A 19,388-nucleotide genomic window follows, 5' to 3' on the forward strand; every position below is an offset into this window, starting at 1 on the left:
TATATATTGTAGATCTGCATGAATCTTAATTCTTCTCATTCTTTTCGAAGTAACGTCTGATAGCTAACGTATGAAGCAATTAGAGTTTATTTGATGTAAAGATTTGGCAAGGCATTAATTGCTAATAAAGAAAAAATGGCTGCCGAAAACTGCAACCGCACGAAATTTAGCAACAAACGGCTCAAAATCGATGAATTGAGCGACAATGTAAAATTATTACGCTTGTTCTTAAAAACTGTCATTCCAAGAAAATGACGTCACATTAATCAGAAACTTTGTGATACGATTGTATGCATTGTGAAAAGCATTTGATGTAAATTTTGATTTGTCAATTTTTATCAGCAGAAGTCAAAACGTCAGAAATCGATCGTTTGGTCGAATTTTGAAATTTGGAGATGACGTCAGAATAATCAGAAACTTTTGATATGATTCTATGCATTGTGGAAAGCATTCCATGTAAATTTGGATTTCTCAAGTTGAATTGTAGCGATTTGGCGAGACATTACTAGTATGCACAAAATGGCGTCTGTCGTGCTTGACCACGTGTACTTTGCGATGCTGATTCTCATCAACGGTAGCCTGGAAAAACATTGAACGAGTGCAGAAATGTTTAAATTATTGTGTAAAAGTGGGAAGCAGCGGATAGAAACGGTCGGTGTTCTAGAAGAAAAGTTGTAGCGATATTCCTACTATGCAGAAAGCTAGTGTCACGTGCTCACGTGTACTGAGAGTTGTCTAGAAGCTTGATTGCCGGACTGGTGGAATCAACTTCGTGTTCGTTTGTAGGTAGAATAGAGCTGCTTTTAGCATGAATAAATCACTGTCTGACCGGATTTAGCACGTATTCCTAGTTACCAGAAAGATTCCTGTTTTGCAGAAATTACCAGAAGAAAAGATGAACAGGCCCCGAGACGACACTAGTACATGTAATGAACAGAATTATATACAACACAACAAGATACCGAGTACAAACCAAGTGACTCCCACTGTCCCATTCGACTGTCAGTCTGAGTCATTTTCACACAGCACGGCCAAAAAAATTATGTCACGAGAACGTCTATTTTCCAATAGACGTGGTTCAATAATTTTATATAATTTCGTTAAAAAGAGAAAATTAGTAATGCTATAAATAACTGCTACCAGGTCAACCTCCTCTTTCAAAAATTCCTGGTTCCGGCCCTGGGTTACTACCTAGCTCTTGTATATGGCGCGTGATACGTGCCAAAATAAGAATACTCGCGCATCAGGGATAGGGGTTTTGTGCATCAGGGGTAGGGGGTTTTGAGCATCAGGGGTAGAGGTTTTGTGCATCAGGGGTAGAGTTTTAGAGCATCAGGGGTAGGGGTTTTGTGCATCAGGGGTAAGGGCTTTGTGCATCAGGGGTAGGGGTTTAGAGCATCAGGGGTAGGGGTTTTGTGCATCAGGGGTAGGGGTTTTGTGCATCAAGGATAGGGATGTTGTCGGATTGGCTTTGATAGTTTCATGCCAAATTTCCCGCGTAAACGATATACGGGCACCTGTAATACGCAAAATTTGTTTTTCTAGCTGAGGCGCGTTAGCTAGAAGTAGTGCTACAGCAGCTACAGTACTGTGCTTGTCGATGAATCAGCAGGAGCGTATTAGGACGGCTGCTTCTTTGTTGCAACAGGCAGCAGAGCAACTGCAAGTTGAAACTGGTCAATCGAGCGATCGGTCGCGATCGCCAGAATTGCAAGTGGTCTGCAAGGCTATTAGTAGCTCGGCTCCGCAATCTGCGCGAATACAACAAAAACTTTAGAGACTGTTTGGTTTTCGAGCTAGTTCTAGCAGCGGTGAAAAACGTCGCCAATCTTCATCTTCATTTCCCGCCAAATTGCGCAAGAGGGGTCGACGGACGAATACCGGATGGACGCACTGCTTTGTTTGCTTGGCTGACAAATTTAGGCAGTACGTACCTTCCGGGCTTTGCCGATGGTCGTTGGAAAAAGCGAGCTAGGGAGAACGAAGGTTGACTTTTGCCTCTGAGGAGGACTGCTAGGAAGTGCACGACGAAATAGTTTCCGCTTTTCACACACTTTGAGAGACAGGCTACGAATTGCTGAAAGTGGCGAGTGCTGGGGGCAGAGAACTTGGAGCGATGGATTGTCCTGCCTGTGGATTCACTGTGGCGTACTCAAAGGCCTACCTTGGACACGCCAAATGCTACATCAGACCGGTGTTGAAGAACATTGTTCTGGATCAATCTTCAACTAGAGAGGTTCAGTGGTGCTAAACGTATACCAAATCAGCTATGGATTGAAGGCCTCACCAGTATGGCAGATTGCAGTCATAGAGTGGCAATGGAAACATTTCAGGAAGATGTTAGTAGACAGTAGACTCGTACCCAGTCCTCCTCCTCGCGCGCGCTCCACGTGTTTTGGCATGTGCTTTTTGTTCCACTCGCCAGGAGAAGGACTGGTAACATATTATGTCATGTGACCATTTATTTCATTAGTTTAATTAGAAACCGATCCTGTAAATGTAGTCTCACGAGAGTACATACTACGCTAAACGTCGCCAGCCAACACAAAAAAAAACACAAAAGCCTTACGCTCTTTCTAGGGACTGTTCAGAAATTAGAGTTACAAAGTAGATCGTTTTCGTTGCAACGAGCGAAATCCTCGCTTCATGAACATTGTAGCTTCGGTAACTAGCGGTAGCGAATGTACCTTGTACGCGCTTGTGTCGTCTATTGGCTACCATTCACTTCGTACGGAGCACCTAGAGACATCTCTGTCAATTCTGGCTTGAGAATTAAGACGTCATTGTCATGATGTCCACAGCAGAAACACTAATAAGCTTGCACCTTGCATGACGACAACAATTGCTAATAACCGTCTAATTGTCACGGTAATTGCTACTCGATTCATTCTAGTAGGATCCTACGCGTGCCTTTGTAACAAAATTTTTTCGTCTCGCGTTGCAGTTTTGACCAATAAATACACCGAAAACCTACCACGTGAAGAACAAATTTGGAGTCACTGCGTTCTTTCCTCGATTTACTACAAAAAGGATTCCACATGTTTTCCTCTGCACATCGCTTTGCAACTATTTTTTTGCAGACTCCAAAAAATAAAAGAAGACCACAGAACAAGTTTGGAGTCGCTGCGTTGTTTCCTCGATTTACTCATTAGTTTTACAGCCTAGAGAGAGCTGCACTTTCCCTATTTCTTTCTCTTTCTCTAACCTTTTAGAACTGAAGACAAAAAAATTTGGATTGTTTTGTTAGTCATGTCAATTTACCACCTTGGGTGCACTCGTGGTCCAAGATCACGCCTACCAAACGATGCTATTGTTTACCTTCATACTTAGCGGGCATCAGTAGTAGGATCAAGGAGGATTGAAATGAACCAATCGGCATCAAGCTTGGAAATCGCACCTGAACGCCCGATGCGAAGTTACCAGAAGAATCTCGACGGAACCTCGCCGGTATCGGGCCGTGCAGCCGATATCACGTTGTGATACCGTTGTTTTTCCGCTGTGCACTTGAACGTCTCATTACCGAGCACGTATCTTACCACGCCGTGCACGGATTTACCCCGCCGTGTTACAGCCGTAAGCGTGCTTAGCCCGTGCAACGCGCTGCGCATGTCTACGTGAATTACACGTTTCGTAATCCTAGAAGAACTTTACACATATTCTTGCGCCTAGAGTCAACAAGAACGTGTGAACGATTTTGGGTTGCTTATACAACTCTAATACAACGGATTTGATAGATATATGTATGATTGTATGTATGTACGTATATAAATATGTGTGTGTGTGTGTGTGTGTGTGTGTGTGTGTGTGTGTGTGTGTGTGCGTGCGTGTGTGTGTGTGTGTGTGTGTGTGTGTGTGTGTGTGTGTGTGTGTGTGTGTGTGTGTGTGTGTGTGTGTGTGTGTGTGTGTGTGTGTGGTTTAGACATCTATGTATAGTTGTACTTGAAGAAATAATATATGATTCTCTCCTCTCTCCCTCTCCCTCTCCCTCTCTACGAATATATATATATATATATATATATATATATATATATATATATATATATATATATACTGGCTGCATTGTGTATGCAGTACAATTTTTGTTATCACCTAGTCAATCAATCAGGTTTGCAACATATGCTGGATATTGACTGACTTGTGTGCAGTTTATAATGACAATAATTATACTTCCTTTCATTCAGTGTGAAGAAGAGTGTGGCCATTAATTGTGTACAGACGAGCAAGACATAGGGAATATACAGGCAACCAGAATTTCTAGTAGGTGGCATAAAGTTAATTAAGTCAGTTGACAAAATTACCCACCTAGATCAGATGATTTAGATAGAAGCATGTATGCAGTGCAATGGCAGATGTCAAAATTCTATGCATCTTAATTTTCTATCCTTGGGTCAGCGAAAGGGATTGAGTCAAATCCGAGTGTTTGGATGAAGATAATACACACACACACACACACACACACACACACACACACACACACACACACACACACACACACACACACACACACACACACACACACACACACACACACACACACACACACACACACACACACACACACACACACACACACACACACACACACACACACACACACACACACACACACACACACACACACACACACACGCACACACGTAATCTGTCATGTAGTGTGTACGCCTTTGGCCGGGTACTGTACCACCTCGGTATGAGACAAAATACATATTATAATAATGTGTGTGTGTGTGTGTGTGTGTGTGTGTGTGTGTGTGTGTGTGTGTGTGTGTGTGTGTGTGTGTGTGTGTGTGGTGGTGTGTGTGTGTGTGTGTGTGTGTGTGTGTGTGTGTGTGTGTGTGTGTGTGTGTGTGTGTGTGTGTGTGTGTGTGTGTGGTGTTTCAGTTTGTGTAAAGTAGGCAAAAACATTACACTGCTTAACAACCCTTTTTTGTAATTTTAATCACATTCAATAAAATTGTTAATAAAACATACATAGGACATGCAGCTACCAAAATCTAGGTAAACTACCTTACTCACAATTTCAGATTGCTCTATAACAACAAAATCTTCTGTTTCAGTCACTATTAGAATTTGATCAGGTTGAAAATTTTTGTACTTGTCTAAAGTGCCATTTTCATAATAAAACACTGGATTGTGTTGAACCATCACCATTTTTGAAGTACAACAGTACATGTCCATTCACCAGATAAATGTCCACAATGTGTCCCAACAATTTAGTGTTACATTGATGTGTCTGATATGCAATTGTATATCCATTTTGTTGTTTAATCCTTGAATCCCCTTTCTTTACGTACACTTGACCTTTGATCTTATAACGTTGCATTCGATCAATCCAATCTGAGTCAGATATAAGGTCTCGTTGAAGTCGATATAAACATTCATTAATCTGATCATGATATCGCAATGGAACGATTGTCTTATGGCAATGACCGCATTCAGTCATAGATTGATTTGGCAATTCAAACCTTGTACAATAAAAAATTAATTCAACACATCACAAAATACCCACAAAACATTACATTTCATGGTGAACAATTCTTGCTAACTTCACAGCAAATTCCCTAACCCACAGCGGTGTATTAATAATGAAAAGACTTGGCAATAACTTTGGCATACTTTGAAACATCGTGACAGCAAATGCTACCTATAGCAACTATATGTAAGACACAGTAGTTGCACAAATTTAAATTAGCATAATCTGACCTGGCTGTTAATGTATCGAGTTCATGAATGAAGTTCTTTAGCTGACCATTTAGACTTTCAAACCAAGAGCAAGAGAAGCCCCACGGAGGTCCCCATCGCTTTGCAACCGCTGGCAAATGCCGTACAAGTGCAAGTTTATAGTACAAATAGCAGATCCTAATTGCAAATAGTATTGAATGCAATTGCAATCATTATAAGTTTACATTCTAACCATAGAGAAATTCAGCTTTGTTGCAAAAGTCTTCTAAGTATTGAGAAGCAGCTGTATAGTCTTCTTCTCCAATACTTTCTCTAGTCAGTAAGTGAATAGATGCTGACAACAGAAGGAAGTAAACATAATACAAATCTGCCAAGACTCCTTGCAGTATTGGCAAAGAATAATATAGAAGCCACGATCTCAGTTCATTTGCTACAAAATTTCCAACAACTGCATGTTACAAAATTGATGCTGCATCACATGCAAACAAATCAAAACCTTTCCAAGACTTGTGTTCTGCAAGAGACCTTGGCTTCCTACTGAAAAAGTCTGGAATGATAATTTTCAACAGACGACTATCAAGCTGTTGTACCTGTAGGATGCAAGATTGAATATATTAGCACTTACAATCACGCAGCATTAAGTTAAAACTGTGTTGCTCAAACACGGCAGCACAACTCATACTTTGTAACCAAGTTCAAACAAATGCTAATATCCTATCATCTGGCTGTATATCTACCTCTCCCTCCTTTCACCACCCAGCTTTCCATTCAATTAGTTCATACATCCAACCACTCAGACACCTGATCAATACATGCAACAAGCCATGTTTAATAGTATGCTGCTACAACTATAAGTCAGTGTTGCTTCATGACTGAATTATGTAGTTGTCTGAGCCAGTAATCAATCCTTTGCATAAACACAAAAGTATGTGAGATGCACATACATACAGTGAAACCTGTAAATTACAGCCACCAAATAGACTGTCCTCAACTGCCCATAATTCTCAGGTAGTCTCAATTGTCAGACTAGCATTCGTACATGTATTTTGCAAGAGACTGTCACCAACTACCCACACTTCCCAAGTGTTCACATTTTTCTGATTGTAAAGACAAGTTCCTTAGTATACATTAATTAGATCTTTCAAGAATCAATAATGTCTGTAACTGAGTCCTATGACTCATTAGCTAAAAACACAAACATGTACGTATGTACCAGTAGATAAGTATGCATGTAAGTATGTACGCACGAATTTGTGTGTATGTATGTATGTATATACAGTATGTGTGTGTGTGTGTGTGTGTGTGTGTGTGTGTGTGTGTGTGCGTGTGTGTGTGTGTGTGTGTGTGTGTGTGTGTGTGTGTGTGTGTGTGTGTGTGTGTGTGTGTCGCTATGCCCCTCCATACAATTCGATATAGATTGCAGGCATTACGGTGACCGCGAACTCGTGGACAGCACGCCTAGTGGATATCAACGACCACCAGGAAAGCACTGAACGTCGTCGTCTACGGACCGTTCGCCAGACCACAGAAACTCCCCAACGACTGAAACGAGTCATAGTCTCATGGATAAAGCTAGAGAAACATGAGAAAGAAAGACAGACAAGTTTCATAATTTACTATCATCACTGGGGTTTGAACCGCCAAAGCATGGAGTGGTAGCCATTGTCGCTAACCACTAAGCCATGGTGGTGACTTTATATATATATTTATATTTTTTTTATTTTTTATTTTTTTAGACATGTATATGTTTATACTTCTTACGGATCCCAACTGGGATCAACTCTACCATCTAAAGCTATTTTACATAACACCATCTTAGCATTGTATAACCATAGCTTTACAGATATATATATATATATATATATATATATATATATATATATATATATATATATATATATATATATACAGACTTGGACAAAATTATAGGGACACCCCGCTGTGGGTATGCAGTAACACAATAATTAGGTCACAATTTACCAACTATCAATATTGTTAAGAACTTAATAGTTACCGTGTTGATTGTTAGGTTTCTTGAGAATACTGTAGACCCTAAATTGCTTTCTTTACGTTTCGCATTGCGGAAAACGAGACCTAAAAGTGTATGACGTCATGACTGCGTAAGCGTCGTAAGTTAGACTCTCTCTGATTTTGTTTAGTGGCTTTTAAAAAAGCCGGTTTTAATAACGCGAAGGAAAATTGAAGCCCTTCACCAGTTCCTCAGTACCGAGTGTTCCCTCATCTCGCCCTCCTGATTACGTCCAAACGTCGCGGAACACTTTCTGCCAAGTTCCGGACACGCGCGGCTGGAATCTGCTGCCACGCCTCTTGTAGAGCATTCCAGAGCTCAGCTGCAGTTGTCGGTTCGCGACGGTTGGCAGAAGTTTTGAGTTCATGCCACAAGTTCTCGATTGGATTCGCATCAGGCGAGTTTGGCGGCCAGTCCAACAGTGTGACGTCATGCTGGCGTAGCCATTGTCTTGTTGACCGAGACGTGTGGATTGGCGCGTTGTCCTGCTGGAAGACAAAGTCGTCTCCTATCAGTGCCGCTGCGTCTGTAAGCATGTGCTCCTCCAGAACCTGTTAGTACGCCGTGCTGTCCAAACGACCTTCCAGTTTCACCAGAGACCCTACACCATGCCAACACATCGATCCCCACACCATCACACTAGCCGCGTGCTGGACCGTACGGTCACGACATTCAGGGAAAAATTCCTCACCTTTGCGACGCCAAACGTACAGAGCACCATCGTTTCCTATGCCGACTTTTGACTCATCTGTAAAAAGAACAGATTTCCAGTCATCCAAAGTCCATTGTGTATGAGTGGTTGCCCATCCCAGTCGCAAACGCCGATTGTTTTCTGTTAGCAGTGGGGTTTTTCTAGGTCTCCGAGCGTTTACTCTTGTCTCACTGAGACGACGACGGACTGCTCTACTTGATACCTGCTTGCCGGTTTCATCAGCCAGCTGATACGAGAGCAGTCGTGATGGTGCTCTGCTGTTCTGCAGTGCCATTCTCTTCAGTCGATGATCTTCCCGGATTGTCGTTGCCTTCCCACGTCCAGGTGGTTTTTCATAATCGCTGCTGCCATGGGAAAGCCGTTGCAGGCACTGATGAACCAAATTCCTGGAGCGGCGGACAAAAGCTGCGATCTGACGCACAGAATGGCCAACTGAGTGAAGGGCTTCAATTTTCCCTCGCGTTTTTGGACTCAACTGTTTGCCTCGAGGCATCGCTGCAACTCGTGAAATATCGCACGGAACAATACTCTGCAACTGCGTGCAGCTAAACGTTCAGGCTAACTTATTGCCTAAGTTTGGCGGTCTCAAGGGCAGCGGTTTTAGTGCAGCTGACATTTTTGCGGTAGCAGTTTGAGATTTTGCTACGTAAAACGTGGACCGGAAGTGGCATGTCAATGTTCTTTTGTTGCTATAACTTTTTTAGTTTTTGTCTTAGCAGGATTTTTCTGTAATTAATTAGTGTCGCATGATTTTTGAATACGTTGAAGTTTGTTTATTGATTAAAATGGCAAAACAATTCAAATTGTGATGACATGCGCGAAATCAATGCGCAAAAACAGATGATTCGCCTTGTTGATGAAAGGACTCACAAAATTGCTTTCACTCTCTACTACAGAGCATTCTTAGATTGTATGCTAAGAATGAGCATCCAAGAGCGATGAACGTGTACAAAGACAAGAAAAGTAGGAATGGCCGTCTTCCTTCTTCAAAGCAAACTAGATGCGCAGTAGGTAGTAAGTACAGCTGCAGTCTTGAACTCAAGCTATGTTACATACTAACAATGGCGCAATCCATGAAAAAAGAAATTCGAAAAACATTTGGTTTTGCTAGAGGAAAATTCAGTGCCAAAGTTAGACTAGACACAAAAATGCCAGGTGTCCCTATAATTTTGTCTAAGTCATATATATATATATATATATATATATATATATATATATATATATATATATATATATATATATAACATATCAATTGATCTTTAGGTGTGTTCATTGGTCCAATAAAGGTGTTATATTAGGGATACAACACCTAAGGTCAACGCTAAAGTACCTGAGGTCAACGATATAACAGCACTTCCCACGATAACAATAACCATTTATTCAATTAAGGCTGCACTACAAGGTCATGTGATATGTTATAAACCAATCATAACATGGTTGGTCGGGATGTTGGCATAATAAGACACTTCAGCAGTGAGCGCTTAGTACCTTGTTAATTAGACCTTGCCTGTGGTCTATCATTTCGGTGGTAAGCCCTCATGGCTTCGGGTCTTTTAACATGCCAACATCCCGACAACCCATGTTATAACTATTAAATGTATACCTTGTCACCAATATAAAATGGATTTCCTCGATTAGATGATAGCATCCAGTAGCCAAGCATTTGCTTAGTAACACCAAGAAGAACACAATGCATCCAGTCGACTACAACACCATTGACAACATCAAACTAATTGACTCTAAGCAACACCGATACACCTTTCACACCACAAACCTAAACAAACAAAGTGTGCAAGATATACATAAACTTAATAGTGCAATCCACATACTGCCTCGTCTCTCTCCAGAGCTGCTCCTGCATGACCTACAACTGACTGATGAGTTCGAAGTCTCCTCAATTCATATGGCCATAGTATCTGTGCATGGGATTTTCAACAAAACTTGTTCCTTCCTGCTCACGGAAGAGACAAAAACACTTGCCATTGTGATGCTTCAGATTTAAGAGCATGGCTCTTGCTGGGAGATCAGTGCTGACTACAACAAGACGTGCTCGACACCTCCGACGACCAAATGGTGTTGTCACAAGAATACCTTAACAAGAACATGTAGTTACTTATATACTCTTCAAAGCCATTTGTATGCAAAGCCTATTAACCAATTAGAGTAAAGGCAACTCCTTGCTTTATAGATAGTTACTTAATTAAGTGTTGTAATAAATCATCGACTGCACAAAAATTATACAATGCACAGCTCACAGATTTTACCCCTGCAGTTCATCAAGCCTAAAGGTGTTAGATAATTTTAAAGTAAAGAGTCGATTGAGAATGATCAAGATGTTTGAGGAGATGTGTAACCCAACAAAACTTGACCATGCTGTATTTCAAAACTCTGAAAACACTACATGCAGATGTAAGCTGCTTTTTTCCATACCTGACCATTCTTAGTACAATCACAAATTAAAATTAACCTTCTGAGTAGACTGGCATTGAAATATATTTACGGTTACGAATTAAAGTACATACTTAATTTAATTCAGAGAGCAGTATACCTTCACTTGAGAGAGAATCTGATTTCTGAGTCAAGTGTTGAAGAAAAATCTTGATATCGGGCTTTTCCTTTTCTGACCACAATCCATATAGAATCATGTCCCTTTTGAAAACCTAGCAATTGACAGATAATATTAATACAACACTGCTTGCATGGTTAAATTAGTTTACTCTACCTCAATTTTGCATGAAGCTCATTTACAACCAAGTACACTGGCCACAAGCTACCCTTACAACTAGAATGAAACACTGCAACTCCATCAGTATTCAAACAAAGAGAAACATTCCACTTGTTGCTAAGAAAGCCTCCAGGTTGAATCAGTTTCTGGAATTCTGTACCTGACCAGATCTCACCACGTTTTGCTACCTGCTGATTGAACCTATCTTCCAAATGACTGCAGAAGGTTGACTCTATTAATCAAACACAACAAGGCCATCTATTCATGCACTTCAGTATTCAAATTTTTTTTAGACACATGACTGCAGTACCCTGAAACAAGTTGATTAGTCTTTGCTTAACATCCATCTCATGGAATTGATAGGTTTTTGCACCAGCATCCTGACACAGAATTCTGACATTGTGAGTAAGCTGTTTCGCTGTCAAGCTCTGATCGACACACAGAACAGAATCGAGTCAACTTAATGTCAGCTACTTCAAATGATTGCATGAAAGGTTTTTCAACGTGTACAAAGATTGAAAGCCGGTGTGGTTAGCAGGAAAATGAGAACACAGTAGTTTCACTAAGTCTTCAGCTGCTCTTTGGGTCAGCTTATGCTGTAATATAAACTGCATCAGCAGAAAAGCAATGAAACTTCTGGTAAGAGGACAGTCTAAGAGCAAAATAGATGTTGTATACTGCATAGACTAAATCAAGAAGTGTTGTTACTACTGTTAGTAAATTTCTAATAACTTCCATGTAGCCATATGTGCTCTGCATTTGCCGTAGGAGTCATATTTTATATTAACTAAAATTCACTAGAGTAAGACCACCTCAATAAAATATTAAGATCAGGTCAAGCAGGTCTCAAGGATGATCCTGCATGGTAGCAAGATTCCACTATACAAGCAACAAACTTGACCAAGCTTCGCATATTACTATTGTATATATTAATTAAGAACCAATTTACCACTTCAGGCCAATCCATAATAGTCGGCTAAAAACTATTCACTTGATTTGAAAGATGCGTTAAATGTAAAACAATGGCAGTAGCATAAAGGACATACCTCAGGTCTGTATTAACAAAGACTTTAAATAAAACGGAGATTTGAAATCGATCCAAACTATCTCAAAGATGTCTGGACAGTAATAAAGCCAGGCGACAGCTCTAATTAAACAGTCCAAGTTAGTCAATGATCTCTAAGTAACACACACACACACACACACACACACACACACACACACACACACACACACACACACACACACACACACACACACACACACACACACACACACACACACACACACACAAGACTCTTTGTACTTCCGTCCTTAAGGTGAATATGTGTTATCTATGTTATCTGTATTATATACAAATATGTTATTCCCCCTCACATTTCTTGTCTATGTACAAAATTCATAATGTGATTAACACATTAGTATAAAATAGCATACATGTATGTACTATATGCACTGCACATATATGCATGCGCTGACATTGCACATACCTGGAAACAATGGTACATCAACATTGCTGTCACTTTGACTTTCTCTTCTATCATGGTCATCTGTATTTTGACTATCATCCTCCAATGTCTCATTAAAATCACTGATGTTGCCACTGCAACTAGCAAATTCCGAATTGACAGACACTGGTGAATCTGCAGCCTCAACTTCAAATTCACTGAAACTTCCAATAGATGAACTGGAATCTTGTTTTGTTGTCAATTCTATCGTGCTCTTCAACAACATCACCATGCAGCTGACTGAACAAGACTTTCCCTGCTCCAGACTTTCTCTTTGAAGGACAGATGTTGCAATGCTGGCACACTCCATCAAAGAACAGATTTCCTTGCGTCGTTCTTCGGGTCGAATGGAATGGCAAAGACGGTGACTATATATTAATTAGTAGTGCAGTGCACGCGTTGCATGTCTCACCTCACATTGTGCTTGCATGGCTACTTCTATTTGCAATTTATGTCTAGCTAGAGCTGGTCAATTTCACTATCTTCTTCAATTACATGAATTGTGGCTGCTAATGACAATTATTTAGAGTGGTAATGCGACCTGCATGTTGGTCATCTACTAACATCATAATTAATCAACTGAAGCACAACCAAATTTGGGACTTTAATTAAGATATGCTTTTTACCACAATTTTATGTGTTCAGTTGTCTAGCTGTCTGTTGGTATTTCATTCTCTTTGTCTATTTTCACACACACACACACACACACACACACACACACACACACACACACACACACACACACACACACACACACACACACACACACACACACACACACACACACACACACACACACGCTGTTATATTCATCATTGATCTGGCTTAGATTTAACTGGATGTTTTGTGTGCCCAGTGTTTAATTGGTTTCTATGTGTCTTCTTCCCAACTTGGTCTGTTCTATTAGTTGCATAGGTTTTTCTAGGTTTTGTTAATATCAGAGTTATTGTTCTTGATATCTAGCTGTGTTGATGGGCTAGCAATGTTTCTTATGTTTCCATATGTACAGATTCTAGCAGTGGGCCAGTTGCAAGAGAAGGCTTCCATTGGAGAATGAGGTAGGTGGAGAGTTAGTAATTGACTCATTCAGACATTGTGGCTAATTTTGGAATTTGTCACCAGACTAAAAAGGCAAGAAATCCAAGTTGTCTAGAGCAGAACTTGCAAAGGAGGAAGATGAAGACATTCAGTTTATGAAGCGTCTACAGGTTAATTCAATTGTGTTCAAAGCTGATCATTTGAATTTTATCACTTGTATGTTTTATAGAATAACTCTAATGATTTGGACAACGTAAGCAAATCAAATACTGGTTAGCTTATTGTGTGTCAATATTATTTATTCAAATATGCTTTTGATAGAAACCTTGTTGCAGCTACACAACAGAGAATTTGGCCACTGAGGTATGTAATATATATAATAGTTTCATATTTGGCTATTACTTGTACTCTCATTCTCATTGCCAGACTACACCTCTTGACCACAATTTAACGAGTGTAAGTTGATTTCATTTTTTGAAGTCATAATTAGTTAAATTAAATTACAGTTTGTGGATCTATTTACAGTCTGCTATCAGAGATGATCTTTGGCCATTGTGGGCTGAATTACAAGACCAGAAATCGACTTTGACAAAGCTTACTGAAAAAGTCACGGAGATCCACAGGCTTCCGTTTGATAGAAAGCAGGAAAAGGTTAGAACAACAATGGATAAAATACCAATTGTCAACACTAACCTAGGTTGTGTTTATGTGGCATTTGACTCATAATACGAAGCACTCTTTATATGACAGTCCAGCTGTACAGACACAACAACAGAGACAACAGCCACCGCCTCCACTTTTGCAGCAGCAGCAGCAGCAGCATCCGCGTGAAATGGTCACCACTACTGAGCCGTTGTCTGGTGGTGCATGCTATTCTATTGCTGATGCTTCTGGAGAACGTATGTGCATTGTAGAAAATTTGTAATACTGAATAGATGGTTAGTTTTGGGTATACTTTCTAGTAATAACAAAAGTACATACTCAAATATCTAATACTTGACAGACACCTAGTATAGTAAAATTGAGTTCTTACTGGAAAGTACTAGGTACTTGGCTAAATTTTTAGTTATCTACAGGATTATGTGTACAAGGTCGCGTTGAGGAAATGCCAATTACAAAGCTGTGGGTGTGGTGAGTTGGGACTAATGTCAGCGCAACAGAGTTGTAACCCTGTAGATAATTGGATGCTGCTCTGCCGTAGTAATTGCCCTTTGGGCAGATAAAATTACGTGCTATGCCGTCAAGTAACTTTTGGCATTCCTTATCAGCCATCATTTGAGATGCAGTCATCACCATAGCGCCATCACCATAGCGCCATCACCATAGCGCGGCGCCGCGCTATAGGGAAACCCCTGGAACATCAGCAAGTAATGGCGATACTTCAGAAACAATACATCTACAGACGGAGCTAGAAAAGGAATTGGAATCTATTGACATGGTGCAGCATACACCAATACCAGTAACAGAGCAACAGTTGCAGGAAATTCAACAGGCAACAGCACAGGATCCTGACATGGAACAATTGATTGACATTAGCGTGCAAGGATGGCCTGTGCAACTATGAATAAGTGGAAACAAGATTTTTGAGTAAGTGGAAAGGAGGTATGAATAAGTGCAACATCCGGTGTTCTATGGCGTGTAATCAGTGTCAAAATTACGCCGGTAGTACTACTATTTACTTAGGTCGGTCGCACACTCAATGAGGTCGGTTACTACGTCAATGAGGTCGGTCCTAAACGTCATGAGGTCGGTCCGAGACGTCATGAGGTCGGTCGCTAAGTCAATGCGGTCGGTCCTAGCTAGACGTCATGTGAGGTCGGTCGTAGACTTACTCAGTGAGGTCGGTCCTACACTCAATGAGGTCGGTCCTACACTCAATGAGGTCGGTCCTACACTCAATACGTGAGGTCGAGGAAAATATGTTTCATACGTACACACCCAACTAAAAGTCCAGCCTTTACCACGCACGTGCTCGAAGGTCACGTGATCTATCGTCGCTTGTTTCAGGACCACCGAAAGCAAGTCGAGGCTACACATCTGACTATGGCGTCGAATCGGCATGTGATTCAACATGCAAAGTTTGAATCGACAACGATGACATCTTGTCTAGGCATCAACGTCTGTCCCTGTAGCTAGAGATCTAGGGACCTCGAGAACATCTTGTTTACGTGGTTTACTCACGGTTGTAATCTCTAGCTAAAAACATTTAAAATTTGAAATTTGAACAAATCAAGCAAATGAATCTGCAAACGAACAATATTAATTAATTAATTAATAAACATCTACATAATTCACTGATGTCCCTTATACTTGCATTTGAACTAATTTTTTCTAACTACATTATAACTATTTAATAAATGATTGCGTTTTCCAAGCAGCAAAGCAACATGTAATTAATTAGACAATTAATTGCTATGTTTAGTATGACAGGAAGCTATTGACATACATGGAGACACCTCTGTGACCTCATATTCTCACATATCAACACGTCCCAGATGTTAATGAATTTTCAATTGTCGATTTTTTAAATTGTTCCTGACAATTTATATTCAATATTTAATTTTCAAATTTTTATTTTACTTAAGAAATTGATTAGATATATAATAAGCAGAACGTCAGCCCACTACACTGTGTCATACAGTATGATATCTGACCATTGCAAATGTACAGTTTAATTAACAATTTTCTATTGATTGTGGTAATTAATATTCTAGACTGTTTCAATAATTGCTATGAATAACTACATTTAATTAATACATTTATTTTGATCTAATAGCTGTGAAGAGACAATAATGTATCTATGGTTGGTTATATTCTAGTTATATTTCTATTGATTGTTTGCGTTGGGTAAGATATTTACTAAGTTTGAATTGAATTGAAGTTGTCTTCCCCCAATACTAGTCATTCAAATTTTAGAAATCTGTCAATAGGTGTTGACCTATTCGACCACCACTTTGGCAAATATGTAGTTTCAGAATTAAAACTTTGCACACAAACTTCTATTTACTGTATTAATATTTTGAGAAAGTTTTAATTATTGATATTAATGTCTACATATTACAATTATTTTGATTCAACTCTGGCTGTGGAGTAACAACGTACAGTAAGACTTGTATGTAGCTATAGTGTAATATAAAATGGTTGAATATTGTAAACACACATTCTTTACATTCTAATTATATTTTTATCGATGGTTTGAATTGGGTAAAATATCTACTAAGTTTGAATTCAATTGAAAGTTGTCTTCCCTCAATACAAGTCATTGGAATTTTTTGAAATCTTTTGTAGATGTTGACATATCTGACCACCACTTCGGCGAATATGTAGTTTCAGAAGTAAAACTTTGCATACAAACTTCTATTTACTGTACCAATATTTTGAAAGAGTTTTAATGATTGATATCAATATCAACATCTACCTTTAGTACAATTACTTTGATCCAACTGACCGTCAAATCAAGAAAGCAGGACAGCAAAATCTTGATGTAGCTATGTTATATGGTTGAGTATAGATTGATACACACACTTTCCATTCTACTTATATTTGTACCAATTAAGTTCACATGCAGCATGGTCTCTATGATTACAGATCTACTTCGATATCATTGAGAGTTTCAACAATTTACAAGTCTCCCCTTACAATTAAGTATTGATGCACACTTGCAACGTAATCTAATTACATAAAGTAGCTCAAGATATTCTAGCTTTTGCGCTAACTACAGGTCATGGCCAGTTTGTGATCACATCGTCTTGCATAGCTGCTTCAACAAGAACATAAGGACCAACATTTCTCAGTGGATGAACAACTGATGCTGTTAGTTCATGTTCAAACTTCTCATCCTTCCAGCTAGGTTCCAACAGACAGAAATATGTGCAATATTTCAGCATATGCATCATTGTCTCTTGTAAACTTGTATAATTGTTTCTCCTACATTGTGTGTCATACTTCAATGAAGAATATTGACCATTTCCTATACAACCAATCTTGTGAATGTGAGAACATCTATCTCAACAGAGATGCTGGCATCAAACAAACCCTTCAAATCATCTGGAACTCTATGTGACATCTTCCAGTCTCAATGATGTTTGCTTTCTAAAAAGACACAGGTGAAAGAGCAATTGTATCTTCTGAGAGAATTCAACATGTTACCACTGCAAATTACGTTCCTTAACTTAATTAAAGCCTAGACGTGTGTGTGTGTGTGTGTGTGTGTGTGTGTGTGTGTGTGTGTGTGTGTGTGTGTGTGTGTGTGTGTGTGTGTGTGTGTGTGTGTGTGTGTGTGTGTGTGTGTGTGTGTGTGTGTGTGTGTGTTACTTTCTCCGTTGTGTTAGCGCTGGTTCGATTCTTCTATCCGGGAGAGTCCGTTTTCCATGAGTACGAGCTTTGGTGAGCTGTGAACAAAGTGTTTAGAAACAAGCACAAGCGTAGATAGATCAAAGAGTAACCTTACTAGCTAGAGTACCACTATAGTTGATGAATAAATATAACTGTTAAAAGTAAATTACCGAGGAAACAGCGACGACTTCACTCCATACACTAATCTGCACAGCGACACCGCCTATTTCCCTTAGCACGCATGCGTAAATGGACAGCGAGCGGTCGTCTCTCGAGCGTGATCTCATGAGGCTCATGAGAAAAGATCAAGAGCTTCATGAGGCAAGATCAGGAGGCTCATGAGAAAATTCAGGGTCGAGGCTCATGAGAAAAGGTCAGATCTCATGATCTCGTACGCATGAACTACGGCTCATGAGCCATAATTCTCATGAGGATTGTCCCAATTTCCTCATGAGAAAGGGGCGTAGGACGCGCATCTAGATAGTTGCATGATTGCAGTGAACTACAACAGAAATAGCTCAGACTCCAGTAGAGGTCATTACTGCTGCATATATGTTACTAGAACGGGATCGAGTTATCTGCAGATTCTTCTTGTTCGAGATCGTGCACTCAAGTGATGACATTGACAAAGAGAATGACTCTGCATGATGTTGACAGCATGCAGGCTTATACAGGGAAATGCTACCTGGAAAACACACGTATTGGTATGTTCTATCTAGTGACTTCTGATATGTAAATCAGAACACAGGCATATGCATGTTTAATATAACAACTTTAATATCTATGTATAAAATCAACTGTCAACTTAGCATGTACCATCTATATCTATAGATAGGAAGCGAAAAGTGCTTAACAGCAACAATCAAACAAATGTTATACGCATGCACCTAACTGTCAAACAGTGACAATATTAACAAGTTTACACTTTTCCAAAGCCATTGTGTCCTCTAACAGCTTCAATGAAATGACTGGCAAATGCACTGAAGTCTTCATGAATGGTTGGGAGAGTTAGTGTTATGGAACATGTTGAGACTGTCGGGTAGATCCCAATTTGAGTAAATTGCATTACAGCTTTATTTGGGAACCCTAATAGTGGTATCTTGTCCGAACTCGTAAAAAACGCAAGTACATCACCCAAAGATATTTCAACTTGCACATCTATAAATAAGGATAGCCAGAGTTAGTCAACTTGAAGTGAATTCATTTTCAAACTAGAGTGCCTTCACACGCATCCAGCAATGATAAAAAGTGCATATATGCAGCTTTTTCTTTCTGCCACTCATTGCATCCTTTTTCCGAAAACACCTTCGTTTCGAACAAGTCTCGAACCGTATCTATTACAAAATAAATTATCACAAT

General features: G+C 39.7%; 3 protein-coding genes and 1 long non-coding RNA gene across 5 annotated transcripts in view; 1 reads left to right on the top strand and 3 right to left on the bottom strand.

Moving 5' to 3' along the window:
* Window positions 1-4,928: 4,928 nt before the first annotated feature.
* LOC134190118 (uncharacterized) lies at window positions 4,929-10,191 on the bottom strand. The gene is made up of 6 exons (XM_062658541.1): window positions 10,027-10,191; window positions 6,179-6,272; window positions 5,915-6,112; window positions 5,704-5,859; window positions 5,520-5,644; window positions 4,929-5,465 (listed from the first exon to the last, which is right to left on the bottom strand). The coding sequence occupies exons 1-4, from the start codon at window positions 10,117-10,119 to the stop codon at window positions 5,753-5,755; spliced, it is 492 nt and encodes a 163-aa protein (XP_062514525.1). The 5' UTR covers window positions 10,120-10,191; the 3' UTR covers window positions 4,929-5,465; window positions 5,520-5,644; window positions 5,704-5,752.
* Window positions 10,192-13,776: 3,585 nt separating this feature from the next.
* Window positions 13,777-14,772, top strand: LOC134190191 (uncharacterized). 2 transcript variants are annotated; one of them, XM_062658629.1, is made up of 6 exons: window positions 13,777-13,864; window positions 13,924-13,947; window positions 14,016-14,057; window positions 14,121-14,150; window positions 14,220-14,345; window positions 14,428-14,772. In XM_062658629.1, exons 1-6 carry the CDS (start codon window positions 13,850-13,852, stop codon window positions 14,617-14,619), a joined length of 429 nt encoding a protein of 142 aa, XP_062514613.1. In that variant the 5' UTR covers window positions 13,777-13,849; the 3' UTR covers window positions 14,620-14,772. The 2 variants fall into 2 exon arrangements, with proteins under 2 accessions (XP_062514613.1, XP_062514612.1); XM_062658628.1 differs by having other exon boundaries at window positions 14,016-14,150.
* Window positions 14,773-17,197: 2,425 nt separating this feature from the next.
* Window positions 17,198-18,256, bottom strand: LOC134189883 (uncharacterized). Its single transcript, XR_009971555.1, has 3 exons — window positions 18,009-18,256; window positions 17,730-17,786; window positions 17,198-17,664 (listed from the first exon to the last, which is right to left on the bottom strand). It is a non-coding gene; the product is annotated as an uncharacterized LOC134189883 (long non-coding RNA).
* Window positions 18,257-18,595: 339 nt separating this feature from the next.
* Window positions 18,596-19,388, bottom strand: part of LOC134189885 (uncharacterized) — a 1,952-nt gene continuing 1,159 nt past the window's right edge. The window contains exons 5-6 of the mRNA XM_062658278.1: window positions 19,250-19,363; window positions 18,596-19,187 (exon numbers count right to left, since the gene is read on the bottom strand). Of these exons, the coding sequence (XP_062514262.1) occupies window positions 18,949-19,187; window positions 19,250-19,363 (353 nt within the window). The 3' untranslated portion in view covers window positions 18,596-18,948. The remainder of the gene's footprint in view (window positions 19,188-19,249; window positions 19,364-19,388) is intronic.

The sequence above is a fragment of the Corticium candelabrum genome, chromosome 14, assembly GCF_963422355.1.
Source record: "Corticium candelabrum chromosome 14, ooCorCand1.1, whole genome shotgun sequence".
Lineage (NCBI taxonomy): Eukaryota > Metazoa > Porifera > Homoscleromorpha > Homosclerophorida > Plakinidae > Corticium > Corticium candelabrum.